This window comes from Callorhinus ursinus, unplaced genomic scaffold (assembly GCF_003265705.2).
Source record: "Callorhinus ursinus isolate GAN/ISIS: 27379988/994484 unplaced genomic scaffold, GSC_fseal_2.0 scaffold4, whole genome shotgun sequence".
Classification (NCBI taxonomy): domain Eukaryota; kingdom Metazoa; phylum Chordata; class Mammalia; order Carnivora; family Otariidae; genus Callorhinus; species Callorhinus ursinus.
Window position 1 is genome coordinate 19,816,512 of NW_027397066.1, and position 21,955 is coordinate 19,838,466.

Genomic DNA, 21,955 nt, shown 5'->3' on the forward strand with positions numbered 1-21,955 from the left:
AGCCACCCGGACGCCCCTCCTCTGTAGCATGTTTCTGATGCCACATCCTCCCCTCAAGCTGCTTCTCCCTTTGGTTTCCAAAACACTGTGTTCTTCTGTTTCTCCTCCAATCTTGTTCGGTGAGCATACTGTATTAGTTTCCCATAGCTGCTGTAACAAATTACCACAAATTCAGTAGCTTAAAAGAACACACATTTTTTTTCTCTTATAGCTCTGGAGGTCAGAAATCCAAAATGGCTTTCACTGGGCCAGAACCAAAGCCACACTGCCTTGGAGACTCTAGGGGAAGATCTGTTCTCTGCCTCTTGCAGCTTCTGGCGGCTGCCGGCACTCCTTGGCTTGCAGCAGCATCCCCCACTGTCTGCCTCGGTGGTCACACTGCCTTCTCTTTTCTGTGCATGGCAAATCTCCTTCTGCCTCCCTCTTACAAAGAGACACGTGCTTCTACTGAGGACCCACCTGGATAATCCAGAATAATCTCTCCATCTCAAAAGTGGGTAAATCAATCACACCTGTAAGTCTTTTGCCCACTGAAGGTAACATTCACAGGTTCCAGGAATTAGGATCTGAAATCTTTGGGGGCCACTATTCAGCCTACTCTGCAGGCCTCCTAGTTTCCTTTGTCCAGCCCAAATCTCCTTCTGGCCCCTGTGATTCCCAACCCCCCATCTATGTGCCATGTGTTTCCCTTGTTTTCATTCACTCTCACTCACTGGCCAGCTCATGACCTTAATTCCTGACCATGAGTGCAGCTCCCAAATCTACATGCATGGCTCTGACCCCTTTCTGTCAGAGATACACACCCAGGTTTCTAGCTGCCAACTGGATTCCCCCACCTGGATGATCTGGAATTCCCCTCGCCCCCAAACCTGCCCCAGTAGATGTCCTTGTGCCTGCCATATCAGGACCGGTTCATGGTAATATGGGGCTTCACCCCCGAAGCCACCCACATCAGTGTGCTTCCTTTTTCTATACCCATCAACCGCCAAGTACTACTTATGTGCTTCAGTGCTATGAACCGAATGTATCCTCTCCCCCACCCAAATTCATATTTGAAGCCCTAATCCTCAATATGATGGTATTAGGAGGCGGGGCCTTCGGGAGGTGATTCAGCTTAAATGTGCTCATGAGGGTGAAGGCCTCATGATGGGATTAGTGCCCTTTAAGAAGAGAAAGAGACACCAGAGTTCTTGTTCGCTCCCTCCCTCTCTCCCTCTCTCCCTCTCTCCCTCTCCCTCTCTGTCTGTCTCTCTCTCTGCCATTGAGGACACAGCAAGAAAGTGGATGTCTGCAAGTCAGGAAGAGAGGATCCTCACCAGACACCGAACATGCCAGCACCTTGATCTTGGACTTCCCAGCTTCTAGAACTGTGGGAAATAAGTATTTGTTGTTCAAGACACTTCCCTGATAGTGTTTTGTTATAGAAGCCTCAGCTGACTAAAACACTCATAGTGTCTTGCATCTGTCTCTTCCTCTCCTTTCCCAGGGCAGACCCTCTGCAGTCACGGCTTGATTTCTAAGGCTTCCCTGTATAAATCACTAGGTGCATTTCCCAAAATTTCAGCTGCATTTGATTTAACATCACCTCAGCCAATGAACGGGTAAGCATTCAGAAAACAAGTGCAAACCACTCCTGATAGTTCATAAACCCACCCCCTGGCAGGCGATAGCTACGTGGGGACTATTAAAAAGATTTATATGAATTTTTGAGGATTATTTATATCATTTAGAAAGACTGAATATTCAAAAGTGCATACATCTAACTACATGTAGCCTAAAAAGTCGATAAGATCTAAAAAGTTTGAGTTAAAATGCAGCCTAGAATTTCTGCAACATGTAACAATATTACTCTATGTGGGTTCCATTTTAACTGTGAGATGGTGCATAAAGGTATTTGTTAATAAGAACAGTATGTGGGGGCGCCTGGGTGGCTCAGTTGGCTAAACATCTGCCTTCAGCTCAGGTCATGATGCTGGAGTCCTGGGATCGAGCCCCACATCTGGCTCCTTGCTCAGTGCAGTGCCTGCTTCTCCCTCTCCCTCTGCTCTTCCCCCTGCTTCTTGTCTCTCTCTCACATAAATAACATCTTGAAGAAAGAGAAAAGTATGTTAAATGTATGTTTTGAACATCTATTTATTTAATTAAATAACTGCATGTGATTTTGAGGCTTTATTAACCTGATTATTTACAAGGGCTGAACCCCGGTAAAAACTCTGAGAAACTCCAGAAGCAATGAAATATTAGTGAGCTTGGATGCACCGGAAGTCTGAAATGAGACTGAGATGAAGGGGATGCAGGAAGAGATGGTGGTAGACAGAAGAGGTGGATGTGATGCTTGGCACACTGGAATCATGGGGCGGGGTGGCGGGGGTGGCGGCAACTCAACCTGGACCACTGTCCCCACACCCCAGGCCCCATAACTCTGGTTCTTCTGGTTCAAATCTGCTTCCCTCATTCAAAAAAAGCCATTTTCTTTCTCTTTAGCCTTTCTGATGTTCACAAAGTCCCAGGGGCAGAAGTTCGACCAAATCTACTTTATACTTTCTAAAGCCTGTATATAGTTACGGACAGCTATGTATTACTGTCCTAAGAACTCACAGACCTCGGTAAGTACTGTACCTGAAAATGAGGCCATGACTTGTCCTTACAGTGCAATTCATGAATATGTAAATGAGGGAATGATGCAAGCCTTGATTTTTGAGAAAACAACTATTCAGATCGGTTAGGCCTGGATAATGTAACGTTCATACCCAACGGGTTTCTTTGCTCCTAGTCTCTCCCTGCTCTAATCCAGATGGCTTGGGGAGGGACCTTGCCTCGAGTTTTGCTACTCAAGGTGGGGTCCGTGGACAGTGGTGGCACCATCGCCTGGGAGCTTGTTGGATGTGTAGGATCTCAGGTCTTGCCCCACACCTACTGGTTCAGAGCCTGCATTTTAACAAGGTTCCAGGCAATTTGGGCGCACATGACAGTGTAGAAAGCACTGAGAGCTTTAACACAAACCTGACTATGCCTTTCCCCAGCTATCAACCCTTCTAAGGCTGCTACTGTCTCAGGGACATAACCTAAGCTCTTGGCCTGACATTCAAGGCGATCGACGACTCAACCTCCATCTACCTTTCTACCTGACATCCCAACTCTTGCCCTCATATGCCACACCCCAGCCACACCTAACCCTTCATGGCATCCGAGTCCTGCCCTCTGAGCTTTTGCTTAGGTGGATGATTCTGCCATGGCCATGCTTCCTCTATGTATCCAGACAGCCGACTTCGACAGTCAGCTTGACCTCCATCTCCACTACAAAGCCTGTTTGATGAAATCCGGACAAAAAGTAATCTCCACAGTGCCCTAATCTCCACAAGGCTGTGTCTAGACCCCCAAGGGAACTTTGTACTTTTTACTTCTTTACCCTTAAGTTGTTACTTATGTATAGGTAGCTTATAAAAAGTCACCTGAAGTATAAAATCTTACCCGATAAACCTTGCCCATGTTCTACAGTGGGGACTCAATAAATAGCTTATCAGATGCTCGGATCTATGGACATACATATGAATACATGAACAAATGAGAATATTAGTACATATATGTACATGCCATGCATCAAAAAACGAAAGCAATCCTTGAATTTATGGTATTCGTTCTAAGTTGTATTCAGGTTGCTACCCTAAAAGTTCTTAAAAGGGCACTTCTGGAAAAAAAGACTTCTAACTCACACAAACATTTAGCTACATCTGAGGTAGCTCAGGGCAGCAATAACATTTTCATACTAACAAATTTATTGTAGTTGTACAAGTTGAGCAAGTTTCCAGCACAGGGCAAGAAGCTTTATTTAAAAGGAGTAAATTATGGTCTTTTCTGCAGTTAAATTTTTCACCAACGTGAAATGAATAAACTCCTTCTGGAAATTACTCTTATGAAATTACTTCTTCCAGGACACTTCAGAGTATATTCTGGTGCCCCTGAAAAATTAATTAACCTTACCTGTAACAACCTAACCCCTAAACCATTTGTGGTGTTTTTACTGTGGGTCAGGTTAATCTTCTCTACCTTAATTTACATCTAAGTGAGGGTGGTCTAAATTACACTGGGGCCTTTTGGTCGCTGGTACTTTGCCTTGTGCCATTTCCTCAGATGACATTCTGCTCATGTCCAAACGTGTGAATCTTTTTTAAAATGGCAAACCTCTGAGATTACCAGGGAGAACTTTGCAACCTTTTTGGGGGCACAGGGGGAGGGGAGAACACTGCTGCCATCTTTAGAGGTCAAAACACAGCAGCAAGCGGGGGATGGGCAAGGCTGTAGTTCTATTGTTTGGTCCTACCAGGGATGTATTTTTTTTCTGAGAAAGTCTGGATTTTCAGAGCCTCGGGACCATAAAGATATAGGGACCAGGCTCCACCTGGGATTAGATTATGGGTCAACAGCAAGATTTATCAGTCCTCTCCTCCCTTTTGTTATCCAAAAGATATCTAAAAAGTATACTCCAGTGCTTATCAGGAGACAAAGAAAAGTTATTGAAAACGTCACAACTGTTGATCTGTAGACCTAGGGCATCTGCTACTTGCTGGGGGAACAAAACTCTTCCTTTACCTCTGTGATTCTGGAATGTTAACTCTTCAGCTGCGAGAGTTTTCCTTTTCCTTTGAGAACAGACACAGAGCATTGCCATTTCCATAAAAGAAGGATTTTTGAGCTCAGCACGGGAAAATATTATTGAAAATAATAGTAATTATTCTGTGCTGCTTTACAAAACAGAATTAGTACCATTAATGTGTATTAATAACAAAACACATATCAATAATGATGAGGCAATCAACTGATACAAACGCATTATGACACAAATAGTACGGCAAGAAGAAATATTTTCTCGAAAAGATGAAGAAAAAGTAGCTCTTTGTAGAAAGAGTGTTCGTCTCCTAAAAATGTGTCACTCTCCCACACTGGCCCAAAGGGGACATTCGTCTTCTTTTGTTAACTGATCTCTGACGGGCTTTGTCCTCCCAAGCGTGAGCTTCTTTCAGTTGGAATTAATCAGAGATGCGGCGGTGATGAGACCATCCCAGCCGCTGCCAGCCACTACATAAATGCTTCCTTGTTCCCACCCGCACTGGCGAAGGACAGAGTTGGAACAATGAGAGCTAATGATGGAACTCTGGAAGCTATCATTTCGAATCAGGCCATTACTTATGCTACCCTTGTGAAAATCAAGCCAGGCTCATGTTCCGTTTCAGCTCAGGGGGCCCTGGGTCCACCCAGGGGCTAAACAAGCTCAGAGCAGACAGAGGCCTTGGGTCTCCACGTGGACACTGGATGCTGGCACGGAATGCCCACTGGCCAAGGCATGTTCCAGACTGCGTGGTGGGCCATGGTGTGTTACAGGCCAGGCTTGCAAAGAGCCACATGCTGCTGGCTGGAAAGACCCAGGCTTGCCTTTGGCCAGTGTGAAACCCACCTGAGTCAGGCGCTCCCTCTAAGAATTCTCCCTGCATATGCTTGGGGATCCCCTCTATTGAAATCCCAGATCTGTCCTATTCTTACCATTACTTACTGTGAGGGACTGAGACAAGCGTCAAAACATAGCTGTACAGATGCATGAGTGAGCCTTGCTGAGGCCAGCTCAGATCAGCAGAACTGCTCGTCAGATCCCAAGACTCATGATAAATAATGCATAGTAGTTGCTTTTAGTTCTAAGTTTTGGGGTGGTTTGTTACACAATGGTAGCAACAGATTTAACTAGTTAGTACAATTTGATACAAGCAAAGTTGTTACGTCAGATAATCATCAGGTTAGAAAGAGGGTAGGCCAGGTTGCAGGGTTGCGATTTTAAGTGGGAGACAGTTGGGAGCCACTAGAGATTTCTGAGCAGGGTACACACATGTTGGAAAGTAGTGCTCCAGAAGCTTTATCCTGCAGCAGCAGGGGGAAGATGGGAATGACGTAGGGAGAGTCTAGAAGACAGGAAACACGGCACCAAGCCGTGCCGAGGAAGTAAAGAGGGCTGAGCTAAAGCCAGAGGGGGTAGGAATGGAGGTGTGAGAAACTCTGAAGAAAGAGCGGCCACAGAGCCGATATGGATGGGGAAGGAAAGTTGACAGTGGTCGATGATGACTCAAGGTAGCTGGGTAGCTGAGAAAGTGAAAAAAAAAAAGGGAAGAAGCATGGAGAATTGGTGATGTCATACTTGAGAAGTCCACAAAATATTTAGGTGGTAAAGTTTGCACTTTGGGAAATAAGGGACTGTAGCTCTGCAGATGGCACCCAGTGGGGGAAAAATATTTCGAGAATATTTTCACAGAGGTGATGGTTGCAAGCATGACTCAGAGCAAGGGAGGATGGAGAGAAAATACAGAAATCAAGCAAAGAACCTTGGCACCTGCATGCTGGGCATATTAGTTACCCACTGCTGGGCCGCAAGTTACCTCAAAACTTAGCAGCTGGAGACTCAGGAGCCTGGGAGAAGTTTATCTGGGTGGTTCTCACTAGTGGTCGCTCATGAAATTGTCATCAAAATGTTAACTAGGGCAGCTATCATCTGAAGGCTTGACCAGGGCTGGAGAATCTGCTTCCAAGATGGCACACCCAAATGGCTGGTGACTAGAAGGCCTCAGTTCCAGACCACACGAACAGCATGTGGGACTGCTTGGGTATCCTCAAGACATGGCAGCTGGCTTCCTCCAGAGAGAATGACCCAAGACAGAGAGAGCAAGGAAGATCCCATATATCTTTTCTGACCTAGCCTAGGAAGTCACATACTATCACTTGTGCTGTATTCTATTAGTCACACAGATGAACCCTGATACAATGTGGAGAGGAATATACAAGGGCATGAATACCAGGAAGTGGGGATCATTTGGGGCCATACTGGAAGCTGGCAATCACACTGGGGGGTAGAAAAAGAAGACAAACAAAACTTAGAAAGGTGAGGGATAGTTTAGCTGGGGAAACAAGACTGTCACGTGGGAAGACAGATTCCTCTCACACTTGCGGGCTCCTCTGGCACCTAAATGGGCCTGTGATCTCCTTCAAAACACTCTGCCTCCAGAAAGTGTGCCTGGTAGAGGAGAAGCTTTTATTCTCCTTTCAACTAACTCCCAGACCACTTCCGCTGTGCCCGGCAATGCGTTGAGATCTCCCCAAAGTTGGCACCATCATCTTGCCAGTTTACAGGTAAGGAGACATGCAGAAGTTACTAGTCCAAAATCTCAGAGCCAACACAATGTGGGGGTGGACTATGAGCCTGAGCTGTTCAACTCCTGAGCCCTTTCTCTTAACCTCTATGTCACTGTGCTGAGCACAGAGGCCTGCACTCTTCTGCTGGAAGCCCCAAACAACACAAACCCATATGAGCAACAAGAGGAAATGCAAGGGATGACCCCACAGTGGCCCAGAAGCTACAGGAAGGAGCTGAAGTCCACTGAGCCCTGCCTCCGTGCCAGGCACAGGTCAGGCAGAGACAGAGAAATATTTTTCCCCCACTGGATGCCAGAGAGACAGAGAAGACAGAGAAATCAAGAAATCATGTGCTTACCGTCCTCGGAATTTGCTTTGTTCTCAGTGGGCTGCTCGATGAACTTCAGCAGTGGGGATCTTGATCTCTGTATGGTGGGAAGAGCAGGGTCACTGAACAGTATGGTGTCCTTGCCCCCTGTCATGGAAAAGGGGAACATGGACATGTTATGTCACCAGCGGAGTTGTGGTTATGTTCGCCCCACACAATGGACTGGCTGTTTAGGTGAATGAGGCACTTTCTTTAATCATAGGTAACGCTGTGGAAGGGCAATGGCCAGATGGCCCTTTCTGTAGTGTGAGGACCAGGCAGTGAGGTCCAGGGCCAGTCTGTGAGTCTGCTCAGGACATGGCTGCCCACAAATGCCACCATGAAGGAGCAGCCTGGTATGTTGGCCAAAAACCGAATGGCTTTAATCTGGGTGAGAAGAGAACAGGCATAACCACAGCAGAGGGCTGAGGAGTGCTGGCTTTGGAGCCACACAACAGGGTTTGTGTTCTGGACTCCATCCCTTGCTAGCTGGCTGACCTCAGGCAAGTCACTCAGCCTCAGAGCCCTCATCTGTAAAATGAGGAAGAAGAACGGCACCTACCTCATTGGGCGGTGGTGATGAAATGAACCGATTCAGGTAAAGCCCTTAAGCATTTCACTAGTGCTCAATAAATGTCATATACTGAAATTATTATCTTGCGGTGTAGACAGCACTGCCATATGCTACCTTTGACTTAATTCAATGTGGTCACTTAGACTGAGTAATGACTCTGTCATAAGGAGGGTAGTCTCAGATCCCCCAAATTGTCACAGCTAAACTTTCACTTAGAACATATAGTCCCCTACCAGCCAAACCCTTGTATCTATTTGTATGAACTCCCCCAGTGGATGGAGAGGTTGAGGGAAAGAAGACCATTACCACTCTATTGTGGAGCCCATGGCAAGTCAGGAACAGGAAGCGTGGCTCTGAAACGTGAGCATCGTGACCACAGACACACAGGCACAGAACATGTGGACATAAAGGGAATGCTGCCCAGTGGTCAGGAGGGAACAACAGGCAGGATTTGACCCCAAACTTCTGCCCACGAGGCCTTGGGATTCCCTCGGTGGGAACTGCAGTGCCCAAAATGAAAACCCCAGGGCTGTGGGCCAAGCCTAGGCTCCAGCCTTAGCCGTCTAACTTTGAGCAAGACCTACTCTAAAGCCAAGCCCCTAATCTCTCTGGGGCTCAAATTAGGGGCCCCGAAGCCCTGTGATTTTACTCGGCTTCAGGTTCAGTGGACACAGAATGGTATTTCAGTAAAGATGTTCCCGCCTTCAGAGAACCAGGTGAACCTTGGGACTGTACCTCTGAGCCCTCAGTTTGTTCCCAATACTGTCTTCCCGTTAGGGAGCTTCATTTCCAAGACTGTAGGAGAGAGTTTGGCATATGGTAGGTGCTTAATAAAGAGCCAGTAAGTATCTGAATACACAGGTGATGGATTCTTGGGACTGCTGATGTCGTGGTGGGCACAGGTGCTTGCTGCTGCCTCCGGCCAATGGAATATGTTGTTAGCAGCAATCAGCACTCTGGGTTCAGCTGAGGGTCATCCCAGAAGAAGAGAAATCTGATAGAAGCCGATCCAAAAGCTCTCCACCAGCACGGCCATTGTCTCACGTGGAAAAAAAATCCAAATCTTCAGGGACACAGTCTGGAGAAGTGTCCCAAAGAGAACTGTAGATCTACAGGTTGGGATATTGTTAAGAGGCTCTCAGAAAGAAAGAAACACAATCGGGTTTCCCTTTGTACTGTAAAGCTACAATCTGGAAACACTGCGAGGGATTAATGGTTTCTCTGAACCCAGAGCAGACACCTCAGCGTGGACTTCTTTTGTTTCTCTCAATCAAGACAACAGCTACTGTCCTCAAGTCAATAGAGACTGCATTTCTTGAGCCATCTTTCTCTACAGGTAGACCGGCTGTTCTTGCAGGAAGAGGCACACTCTGCCCCTTTGTGTCCCAACCAGCCTTCCAAGTCCCCTGTGCTCTGGTGGCTGAAGAATCAATTACGGGCACAGCAGGGAGCTGGCCTCAACCGAGGGACTAAGGTGGCCTGAGGGAAGCCCTCAGCCCCTCCTGTCACAAGGGATTCTTTAGGGTGCAAGGTGTCCCTAGTCTTCTCCAGCCACAGAGCATCATCCGTTCCATAGTAGCTCTGCAAAAACGCTGGAGCCAGCCCCGCGAAACCTCTCCCAGAGTCTGAGCAACAAGCATTAGCGAAGGAAACCAAAGCCACGACTCATCCATGGCCAATCAAGGTGGAGGTTGGAGAGAGGCTGAACACTTCCTGAAATTCCTACCTGGAGAGATCATGCCCTAACCTGAAGGTAAAATGGCAAGATTTGGTCATTCTTGCAAAGTGTTTGTTGAAGGATTCAAAGACCTCCTTGGAAGGCTGTCCTGTTGTTTCTAAGTCTGGATTCCATCTACACTGATGAATGTGAGCTCTAATCTGATAATCGGCTGTCTCATTGTTTCATTCTGGTGCCTTGGCCTGCAGGAAGAGGGGTGGGGCGAGGTGACCCACAAAGAGTCAAGTGGCAGCTGGTGTGGAAGGCCCCACAGGCCCCTCTGCTTGCCACGCATGTGAGTGTCTGGAAACCTTCCCGATTCCCTGGGACACGGCATGCCTCCTCCCCTTCTCCCAAATGCACCAAGTACTTCCAAAATGCACATTTTCTTCCTCAGGCTGATGCTTCGAGTGGAGAAGAGAGAATTAAAATGAAAAACTCAGCCCAACTCTACGCTTGCCAGGTTTTTTTTCTGGCTTTCAACATTTCTTTTTAGAGCAGGAGCACATCCAGGAAACCTCCCCTCAGAGCCCCCAGGCACCACTCTCCCTGCAGAGGCCAGCAAAGGGCTGGGGGACTGAGGCTGGTGGGGGGGGGTGTCATTCCCTCCCAGGGGACCAGGTCATTTGTGCCCCCCCCCACTTTCTTGCAGGAGCCCCATGCCTTCCCACCTCTTGGGAACCAATGAAACAGTTTGGAATATGCTCTGCTATCCAGATGATTTCTCCACGTGGACTGTGGCATTTGTCAGACTTGCCTACTTTCCAGCAAGATCACAAATTTTCCCCAACTCTGTTGAACAACATGGAGAACTACATATTTGTTGGCTGAGAGAGTGAGGAGGGCGGGAGAAAAGACTCAAAGGATACTCATCGCATGCTCAAAGTCCAACAGCAGTTCTGTCTCGAGTAAGGCAGAATTCACCACTGCCCTTCGGAGTCTCAGAGGAGACTGTTCTGGCTTCTGAATCCTTCTCCAGTCCCCAGCTGATAGAACCACTGCCCCTTCCCCTCAATTCCTCTCTTCTCTGAACTACAGTTCCCCAGCACGGGTAGAAACACCTGAGTTCTAATACCAGCCTCTGTGTCCCTTCGGTATCCTCTCATTTCCTAAACCTTTGTTTTTTCCATCTGAAATGAGGGGATTAGACTAGATCAGGAAAGGGGGAATGTTTTCTCTCACATGTCAAGTCTAACCAGGAGGCGGCTTCCTGGAAAGCCAGTGTGGATACCTGTTCTGAGGGCCTATGTGAGGACAGCATGCAAGAGCCATGTGATTGATTAGTAATGTCTGCCACTGGCATGGGAATGGGTGTTTTGTAATATACACCAAATATTCGCCATCCTTGAACTCTTTGCTCTCAACTCTCCTTCCAGGTCTGACATCTGATGACTCTTCACGTTCGTCACTTATACCCCAACACCTTTATCACTCGGTACTTAATTATATATCATCTTGTGCTTTCTTCCTCACTGCTAGATGTGTACGCATCTTTCTTCCCTAATGGGACTCCGGATTCTTGGAGGGGGCACGACTAGAATGCCTGATAGAGAACCGAATTCACAAAGTTGATGCTCAAAAAGGTATGAACACACTGATGGACTGATTTCCTGAAGAAGACACTGATCCTTTCAGATGCTAGTAAATAAGAGAGAGCTAGCAACTCTCTGACTATTGGGACTCCGTCCCCTCTAGGGGGCCAAAACACTGACATGGCTTCTACCTGGGGAGAGGAAGAGGGAGAGGAAAAAAGTGGAAGAGAAAGAGGAAGAGGTGGAGAAGAAGAAAGGATGAGAAGGACGTGGAGGTAGGGGAAGGGGAGGGAGGGAAGGAGGAAGCAGGAAGAGAACATACTGCCCCTTGCTCCACTATTCGGTGGGTTAAATGGGGACCACAAAACAATGAGCGGATAGAAGGGACTGATTGAACTGATGCTGCAAGAGGCCCTTCCCTTACTATTTCTCACCATGGTTTAAAAATGATCCCATGGCGATGCCTCGTTGTGACATCCTTCACAACTGCAGCAAAGCAATCCTCTTTCCTTTACATGAACCGTATCAGATCTGGGGAGTCCCTCTGCGTCTTTGTGGAGGCCAGACACTAGAACAAACATGGCCGTGGCATAAGATCCATCTAGCCGGGTCCCTCAAAGCTCATTTGACCATTTAATATTTGCTTGGTACTAATTGAATTCTCTATTTCAAAGGACTGTTCTAATCAGAAAAGTGCAATGATACATAGAGAATGCATTTCTATTTATTTACATGCAGGGATGATATTAATGCACTGCTGATATTAGCCACAAACACAGATATTTTAAATAGAACATACTCCCGAATCCTACTGAAACATTGTAGCTCAGGCCTTCAGGCAGCAATAAGGAGGAAAGAAAGAATTGTTAATGCATAATAGCCATTCCAGCCCAGACCAAACAACACCAGAGAAAATTCTCAGTGTCCCTTATTCAACTTCCATCTTTTTTACGTAAATTGTAGAACTAAGACATCGTGAAATTTCACTAAGTCATTTGGAGGAAAAAAAAAAACAAACAAACATCAAAACTCCAGTCTATGCACAGAAATAGCAATCTGACTGCACAAATAAATGATAAATTTGCCTGACTGCGTTGAAATTCAATGCAATAAAAGAAAGACCTTCAAAGAAGATAAGGTTTTAACTGCATCAAAAGGTTCCTGTGCAAAATGGATCATTCAAATCCCCAGAATGGCACTTGCCACTAATTAGTTCTGTTAGGTCTTTTGACATCAAGTTCAAGGAGTCTCTGCTAAAACTTCCAATTTATGAAATGCACTTGTAGGCAACCTAAGGCAGCTATTCAGATTACATTAAGAAAACGTGTTGTTGTCCATGTCCCTGTGGCAATTTTCATTTCTCGAACGTTACAGGGTAGCAACTGATACGATTCAAGGGTAGAGGAGGCTGGTTTGTGCAGAAAGGTTAAGTAACTAAAAATATATGTAAATGTTGCTCCCAGGGAAAGAGGAGGGGGTGGAAAATGATAAACACAAGTTTCTGGAGAGTGTGAAGAAAAGGGGAATAGCTGATGGGGGTCTCACGAAGGGGGTATTTTACCAAGACAAACAGGATAAATATAGCTAATTAAAGTGAAACACCAGAGTTTTCCTCACACCGTGTACAATTGTGGGGGGGAAAAAATCTCCAAAGGAAATTTTGATTTTCAAGTGGCATAAAATGGGACAGGGAGGGGCGCCTGGGTGGCTCAGTCATTTAGCGTCTGCCATCGGCTCGGGTCATGATCCCAGGGTCCTGGGATCGAGCCCCACATCGGGCTCCCTGCTCCGCGGAAGCCTGCTTCTCCCTCTCCCACTCCCCCTGCTTGTGTTCCCTCTCTCGCCGTGTCTCTCTCTGTCAAATAAATAAATAAAGTCTTTAAAAATTTTTTTCAGTGATACCAGTAATTTCTTTGGAGTAGATACTATGTCTACTTCATCCTTACAAGACACCTATGCTGTAAATGAGTATTCTTGTATTAAGGATGGGTAGATTGACAGATTAAGAGACTTATTGGAGGTCAGATATCTGGGACATAATGGAACTGGAATCTGATCCTGGGTTTGATTGTATTTGTTTTGGGGGTTCATGGACTCACTAGACATTCTGTGGAACCCCGGAAAGCCTTTTTAAAATTCAACTGTAAATCTTTCCAGGGAAACCATTAATAGCCTTCATCATCTTTTCATTGAGATCTACACTGAGATCCTGTATCTTCCTCCCAAATTTCAAGAGCTTGTCTATCATTGAAAAAAATAAGATTTAGTCATAACAGGGGCGCCTGGGTGGCTCAGTCGTTAAGCGTCTGCCTTCGGCTCAGGTCATGATCCCAGGGTCCTGGGATCGAGCCCCACATCGGGCTCCCTGCTCCGCGGGAAGCCTGCTTCTCCCTCTCCCACTCCCCCTGCTTGTGTTCCCTCTCTCGCTGTCTCTCTCTCTGTCAAATAAATAAATAAAGTCTTTAAAAAAAAAATGGGACAGGGGGAGAGAGGAGAAGAAGGTTCTTATACTCATTTTTATATTCATTTTTGGGAACGATGATTAAATAGAACAAATTTTTGTCAGTATATTTATTTTTAGGTATCATTCAGTTTTTTAGGAATGATAATTAAATAGAACAAATTTTTGTCAGTTCTTATATTCATTTTTAGGATTGAGGAGTAAATTGAACAAATCTTTGTACATTCTTATATTTATTTTTAAGGATGATAATTAAAATGAACAAAACTTTATAAGATACCTAGGGGTAAAAAACAATGAAACAATTTACTATATTCACAAAGGTGAAAAATAAAGCATACACAGACACACAAAATGACAATTTCTGAGCTTAGGCTAGCAAAACTTCATAGTTCCACAGATGGGAACGTACATATTTATAGGAGTTCTTCTGATTTCCTCAAAATTGATGGCTTCTATGTTTAAAGCACTTGTAGATTTTTCAACAATGATCTTCAAATAAAAGGATATTTAGAAAGTAGAATCTTTGCAAAATAGGTGAGGGCTGCCTTTTTTAAAAAAGGAAAATAACTTTCATGAAGTTCTGCTTACCTGGAAGACTCCACAAACCAGAAACTTCCAGAGTTCTTAATTTTTTCTCCAGTTCAGCCACCCGATTCCCTAGGATTCTGGAAAATGGGAGAAAATGACAACAGACAAATTAATGAGCATCTCATCAGTTCTTGGGGCTGTGAGCAAGCTACTCGGGGACACCCCCTAGAGTGCCCTGATAGAAAATGTTTTGAGATTTAAAGTATATGCAGAAAATATACTGCGTGTGCATGTGCAAAGAATATATATGTATAATATATAATATATTATACACACACACTCTATTGAACGTACATATGAAAATATACAGTGAATGATTAAAAAAAATATTAAATGTTGCCATTTAAGTGAGTCCTCTCCAAAAAAGGAGGGGAAGCTAAACAATTATTCCATCATTGCCCAAACGTCTTACACAACTTCTATTTGGGAATTGCTCATTGCTAAAGATTATCATTCATTTTGAATGCCCTTAGTAGTATCGCACCTGATTCTTTGAGGATGTATCTGAGTTCTGGAAACCACCAAGTCTAACCAATAAGATGGGTGAACACGCATGGTAAAGTTGCTTTGAGTCAATAAAATAATAAGATCTGCCTTCTTTGACCTAACCTATGTCTTACTGATATCCATATCCCTGATACCTAGCAGAATGCCCAGTTGATGGTAGGTGTTCAATAAACATATTTGATTAAAGAAAATGCTTTCCTTCTTTCAAGGCTTGCAATTATCTATGGACAGAATGAAGAAATAGGCCTTTCAAAAGAACTTCCAGCAATTGCAGAATCACTAGAAGAATTATATTGCTTTCCAAGGTGACCATTCTGACCCACTGGGACATAATTTCTGGAACATGTATCTGAAAAGATTATAACGTTTACTTGGGAACCAAACCTTGTCTGTATGCATGGGAAGACATAAACGTGGGCATGTATTTCCCCTCTTCCACTCTACACAAAATTAAACATAGTTGGGAAATGATTTCATAGTCATCTCAAACTTGAATCACTTTCCATTGGCCTGGAAATTGAAAAACCAGTCTTTATATTATTTGGGGGATTTTCTTGGTGCTGTCATGCTAAAATGATGCGGAAATCACCTTAATAGCAAAGTTTCAATTCCTTTCAGCAGGAGAAATCAGAATGCTAGAATTGTTCTCCTACCTCTCCTTATATTCCAGAGATAGCTGCACACACCCACATACATACAGAGGCATGAATATGTATATAGCTGCACATATATATATGGCTTTGGATTCATCCTTATTTTACCTGAATTGACTCGCAGCATCTTAATTAATATTCCCTTTGAGCTCCCAGAAAACTCTGACATTACTACATGTGGTTTTCTTCACCTAGGTACGTGGAGCTTTTCTTCTTTTCCTTAAGTCTTAAATTCTGCATAGTCTTTATCAATTACTTTCAGTTGCCACCCTATTTGTTGGGTCTATTCTGCTTTCATATCCCTGACCCTTCAATAAACACCATTCTTCGTAATCTCGCTTTCAATATTTTGCTCAGACCTTCTGATCCAAGCTCCCTTTTCACCAGCTGATGGGTTTGAGATGCAATCACAGCAGAGTTCAAGTTGATGCCTGTTTCTTAACGAGATCAGATCATCTGTGTGTGGCTGCCTCTTGGAAACAAAAGATAAGGCTTAACTCTTCTGTGTACGTTGACGGATGCCATTAGAGCAATGTTCAAAGGCATGGTGCAGAGACATTTGGTTGCTTTTTTTTTTTTTTTTTTTACACCCCCTGATGTTCCCGGATAACAGAGCCTTGTCTCCCAGAAATGGACTGCGGTGAATTTGCTAGTGTCCCATACTTTGAGGGACCCTGCCTGTTTGTCAGCAGTGACTGCTCTCTTTGGGCTGATGCAGGCATCTGATACAGAGCTGGAGGTAATAAAATGGGTCCAGTGGGAATTGTGCTAGGAGTGATAGTAGCCACAACATTATCCAGAACAACAGCAACCACACTACTGCTAACATGAACAGCGAAACTAATCTTTCCTGAGTCCTGGCTATGAGTCAGAGCTCATGCTGAGCACCTACTGAGTTTACATGATCTCATTTGACCTGACAAAAACCCTGCAGTGTATGTTGTATTATTATCCTTTTACAAATGCGGACCCCAAGGAACAGAGAGGTTAAGCAACATGCCCAAGGGCACACAGTTTATCTCCAAGCTGTGTTTTTTGCTGACCCCCGGTGCTCTCATCCAGCCCACTCTACTCCTCCCACTGGGAAACACAGGCATGGAAATTAGTTAACTTGACCAGAACCACAAGCAGGACTCAGCTGGTGATGACTCTGGATCTGAACCTACAACTCCGTTTGCTGCCAAAGTGCACGCTCTTAACCAACACCTCACAATGGCACTTTAAAACAAGCATCCTTGTGTCTGGAGCAAGAACTCTTTAAAAACTGTTCATAATTGAAATGTGGATGCAACTGGGCTGACCTGTATGATGGGACCCAAGATTCTTCAAAAGACAAAAAGACTTCCTGATGGGCTTCATGCTGGACAAATATGGCAGGTGGTCCGCAGAACGTGGGGTGGTGCAGCCCACGGAGAGAGGACAGTAGGCATTGAGGAAGGCAGTAAACATAGGAACAGGGTCCGCTGAATTCAGTTTGACCAATTCAGCACACAATTATTGAGGCTGTAGGGGATAATGAAGAGAAGCAGCCTGTGTCCTTGTATTTGAGGGACTAAAAGTCTGGTGGGAGGACAGATGTGGACATACAGACACACACAGACACATAGGTACAGAGCCTGTCAAAGGTTTGAATAGTATCTCTCAGTCGCCTGTTCTCTAGCAGGTATTATTCTAAGCACTGCCCAGATAGTATCTCCTTTACCCCTTGCAACAACTGATGAGGGGGCCTTTAATATGCTTAGTTTGTGGATGAGGGAACAGAGATTCAGAGAGGTCAACTAACTTGCCCAGGGCAACACAGCTGCTAAGTGGAGGGTCCGGAACCAAAACATAGGCCTGAAAGTATACAAGTACTGCAGCAGAACCATAGAGTGGAAGCGAGACAAATGAGAGATGAATCCAGAGTGGTTTTTAAGGACCCAGATCGTGAATGACCTTATTGCCCTGTTCAGACTGGTGAGGCTTTCATGCATTGGCAACGGTGAGAGATTGGAAGGGTTTAAGCAGAGAAGCAGCATGATGACATTTAGGAAAAGTATTCTTGATGTGGAGTGGAAAACGGACGGGAACGAGTATGAGGAGAAGCAGAAAGACCAGTCAGGAGGGTAATGTCCAAGTCAGTGATGGTGGTGGCCCCAGCAAGCCAGGGGGGGACGTGGGAAGTCAGCCGAATGGAGTAATAATACCGAGGTAGGTGAGGAATTTGAGGTGCCCACGGGATATCCATGGAGACAGCTGGCCACGTGGGAGAAGGAAAGTCTGGGAATGCAGAGATGGGCATGGAGGCTGGGAAGTGAGTCTGCTCACCAGCAGAGTGTGAGAAGTCAGAAGAACAGGACCCTTGATTACCCCTCGTCTAAGGCAAGAAAGGACCAGAGAGGAACAGCTGGCCAGGGAAGAGGAAAGCCAGGCCACGTGGGGCCAGGAAGCCAAGGGGAGAGAAGACCCAGGTGAGACGGTGGGGCCAATGGTCTTATTCTAGAAGGTGGTCACACTGGATGAAAAAGTCCACCTACAAGACATGCCTGACCCTTGCGAGAGATGTTTCAGGAACAGTGGAAGGGGTGAAACCAAAGAATCCAAGCGACAGGGTTGGGAGAAGCAGACTAGGGGCAACCATAAGCAGGGAATACAGATGACTCTTCAAGTAGTTTAGCAGAGAATCGAAGGAGACAGCTAGGGTGGTAGCTTGAGGCATAAACAGGTTTGAGAGAGGATTTTTTTTTTTTTTTTTTTTTTTTGGTAGGAGGGGGCAGATTTTACAATCAGGTTTTTATTTAGCTACAATTTGCTTTAAGAGGGATTTCAGCATATGTCTACCTAGCAGTCTAGGAAAATCCTCAAGATGTCAGGCCTCCAGATAGATTTTCAGTAGTAGTTTCTGATAGTAACAACGTAAGAGGGGATCCGAAAAGACAGACCTGACTCGGGAGGTGGCCACCACCGTGTGTCCGCTCCTACTCCCCAGACAACACGGGAGCAGAAATCCCTGAGTGAGGATCCTTGGGGAGAGCCTGGTCCTCAAGATGTGATTGGCTCCACCCTGTCCCCACCTCCACCCCGGGTGGCCTTCTTTTGACTCGTTCCTCTGGTCCGTGACAGTTTACGCTGCTCCCAATATCTTGAACTTCCAAGCTATTTACCATTGGCTGGGGGGTGGGGTGGGGGGAGAGCAGTAAACAGTGTTAGCATGGCAGGAAGGGCAGTGAAAGGCCAGTATATCTTCAGGTACCCACCACCACCACCAGCACCAGCACCCTACCACCAGCAAAGTGTTGACCGGAAAACTAAATGGGGCGTTCAGTAAAACAAGATTTCAACACCTGTCTCTTCTTTTTTTTTTCCCCAAAGATTTTATTTCTTTATTTACTAGAGAGCAAGCGAGAGAGAAACAACATGAGAGGAGAGAGGGTCAGAGGGAGAAGCAGGCTCCCCGCCGAGCCGGGAGCCCAATGTGGGGCTCGATCCCAGGACTCCGGGATCATGACCTGAGCCGAAGGCAGTCACTCAACCAACTGAGCCACCCAGGCGCCCCAACACCTGTCTCTTCTATGACTGCTTTGCTACCTGTTGGTAAATCACAGGAAGCTCATCCCTTCTTTAGCAATAGTCAGACAACTGCCAACTCTTTGGCAATGAGTACCTCAAGCAAAATGCCCAGTACTTGCAAATCCTCTCAAAAAATAAAGTCCCATGTGGATTCATCAGTTCTTCAAGATGGCTCCCACTGGGCCCTCTCAAGGGGAGGGGGGGGTGTCAGGCGGCGGAAAGCCAGTAGGGGGAGCACAGGCTTACAGAACAGAATACCTTTATTCTCACTTAATAATGCTCCACCAACACAAAACTACTGTATTATTTTAGCTACAAAAGGCTAAGTCAAGGGGGATCACAGTAAGCAGACCGAATTCAGATTCTATTCCTAGCCCCCACTCCATGTGTTGTATAGTTTTTTTTCACATGCCCCCAAATAAAACATTTATTGAAAGTATGAAACCGAAGACCTTCTAAGTTTTAAAAATGGCACATTAGGTACTTTATGTACTGATATGAAGCAATCTTTAAGATCTATTGTTATGGGGGGAAAAAGCAAGGTACAGAACAGCAAAAAAAAACGCTTTTTGGTGAATACTTGCTACCATTTGTAAGAAGAAAGAAAGAAAGGAAGAAAGGAAGAGAGAAAAGACTATATTTATACAAGTATACATGAGTATTTATATGTGTCTGTGGAAATGCGTTATATGTTTCTTGGAAAGGGATACATAAGAAATAAGAAATAATGGTTCCTTCCAGGAAGGAGAATTGGGTGTCTGAGAGATGGTAGTAGTTTAGAGACACATTGATGTTTAACCTTTAAAAATTTGAACCATGAGATGGCACAAAATTATTAAATAATAGTTACAAAGGACAAGGTGCATTAAGACAAAATTAAACCTGAAAAAACAAAAACAAAAAAAGAAACCAAAATTAAACCTGGCAAAACATGTCTGTTTCTCAACGAGGGTGAGAGCCCACGGAGCCTGGGGGTGTGCTGGTTGCAGTAGGGTTATGGTAGGAAGGTGCTGGGAAATCAATGTGTCCTGAGAGGCGAGTCTCAGCCTGACGGCCTGGGGTTACTGAGTTGGGCAGGCAGCAGGTCTCTGCTTTAATGGTCCTGCTTTTTCCTGAAATCTGTATTACACTATATGTTAACTAACTAGAATTTAAATAAAAACTTGCAACAAACAAAAAAAGAAAAGTCCTGCTGTTTAGTGGAGGCTTGTGATGTGATCAGGACGGTGGCTGGCGGCTGAGGAGGGTCTGGGGGTCTGCAGTTGGAGGATTGACGGGAGGGTCTTCCCAAGGAAGAGGTGATAGTCTGGTGGGAACAAAGCAGAGAGGGCAGCTAGAAGATGTACACTGGAGTCCCATGACAAGGACCTGAACTATATATTGAATCCATGAAAATTGTAAAGAGTATTAAGGGAACAAGAAAAAGGAGTAGAAAATGATTCCGTCATCAATTCATTAAATAATCATAAGCACTTACTGTGGGCCCAGCACTGTCCTCTGTACTGGGAGAGAACAGCAATTCTAATGGACAAACGTTCTGGCCTTGGGACAGCTTCAACCTGCATGATGTGGAGGTTTGTTGGACCCGAGTGTCAGGATGGTGGGCAGAGCCCATTAAATATTCTTCAAGTCATGCCTGAATTATGGCTGCACAATATTCCATCTTATGGATTTACTATACCAGCCTCCAGCTTAAAACCACTGCAGGGGGCGTGCCTGGGTAGCTTAGTTGGTTAAGGGTCTGACTCTTGATTTCAGCTCAGGTCATGATCTCAGGTTGTGAGATCAAGGCCCGCATCAGGCTCTACGCTCAGCACGGAGTCTGCTTGAGACTCTCTCCCTCTCCCTCTGCACTCATGCATTCTCCCCCTCTCAAAATAAAATAAAACAAACTAAAATATAAATAAAAACATTTGGGTTGTTTCTGTTTTTTCCCCCTCTTACAAATGAATCCATGGTGAACACCTTATATGTGAATCTGAGGACATCATACTGATTTTTTTCTTTAGGATAAATTCCTAGATGCAGACCATGTGGGTCAAAGGGCAGGAGCATTTTCAAGGGTCTTAAAATGTACTAAGGAGTGGGTGGCCCAGTCTAGATTCCTTGACTGCGAAGAGCTGAAGGGAGATGGGGGAAATCATCAGCCTCGTAGTTGGAAATGTGGGTCCTGCTCTGGATGGCGGGGTGGGGACAAGAGCTCTGAGAAGAGCCTGCAGAGAGTGAGAGGCAACGATGGGGGGCGGGATGAAGCCTCCCAGGTGGGGTGAGGAGGGCAGAAGGCCTGGCGGAGACCTGGGAGGGAGGCGAGGGCATGAGGAGAAAGTCAGCGGAACCCCAGGAGATGAGTGCAAGACGGGAATTGGGATGCAGGGAAATCAGAAAAGAAACAGACTCAGAAAGTGCGCTGTGCGGGTACTGGAGACCCTCAAAGGAGGACTCTGTGAAAAATCTGGGAAGAGGTCTCGGGAGGTGTTGAAGCCCAGGTGGTCTTTCTTTCCTGCATATGGCATCCCCTGGGGCTGGTTCAGATCCAGAACCCTGATGTTCCCTCCAGAAAACCCCCCTGAATCTGCATTTCAAAATCAGTGTCTCTGAGTGATTCTGGCACGGGTGCCCCCCCCGGAACACACTTTGAGGTGGCGGCTGTTGAAGAAGTAAAGGCGGCCTTCTTGTTCACAAAGATGCTGGATGAATGGAATTCAGGGGGAGCTGCAGAGGAAAGGCTTTGGGGGTTCAGGGAGCTCCGTGTGGTTTCTGGATGAAGAGGCAGGAGCCGGGGTGGGGGGAGGGGGGTTAGGAGTGGAACAGGCGGGAAGAGTTGCTCACAGGGG

General features: G+C 45.6%; 1 protein-coding gene and 1 long non-coding RNA gene across 4 annotated transcripts in view; one reads left to right on the forward strand and one right to left on the reverse strand.

Moving 5' to 3' along the window:
* The window catches only part of CCDC149 (coiled-coil domain containing 149), a 100,152-nt gene that overhangs the window by 4,431 nt on the left and 73,766 nt on the right, over positions 1 to 21,955 (reverse strand). Inside the window, exons 10-12 of one of the 2 annotated variants that reach the window (XM_073891490.1) lie at positions 14,413 to 14,489; positions 12,160 to 12,192; positions 7,529 to 7,645 (exon numbers count right to left, since the gene is read on the reverse strand). In XM_073891490.1, the coding sequence (XP_073747591.1) occupies positions 7,529 to 7,645; positions 12,160 to 12,192; positions 14,413 to 14,489 (227 nt within the window). The remainder of the gene's footprint in view (positions 1 to 7,528; positions 7,646 to 12,159; positions 12,193 to 14,412; positions 14,490 to 21,955) is intronic. The other variant, XM_025887795.2, reaches the window with a different exon arrangement.
* LOC141372578 (uncharacterized) lies at positions 501 to 15,574 on the forward strand. 2 transcript variants are annotated; one of them, XR_012377862.1, is made up of 4 exons: positions 501 to 1,601; positions 2,485 to 2,606; positions 11,308 to 11,411; positions 15,129 to 15,574. It is a non-coding gene; the product is annotated as an uncharacterized lncRNA (long non-coding RNA). The 2 variants fall into 2 exon arrangements; XR_012377861.1 differs by lacking the exon at positions 15,129 to 15,574 and having other exon boundaries at positions 11,308 to 12,149.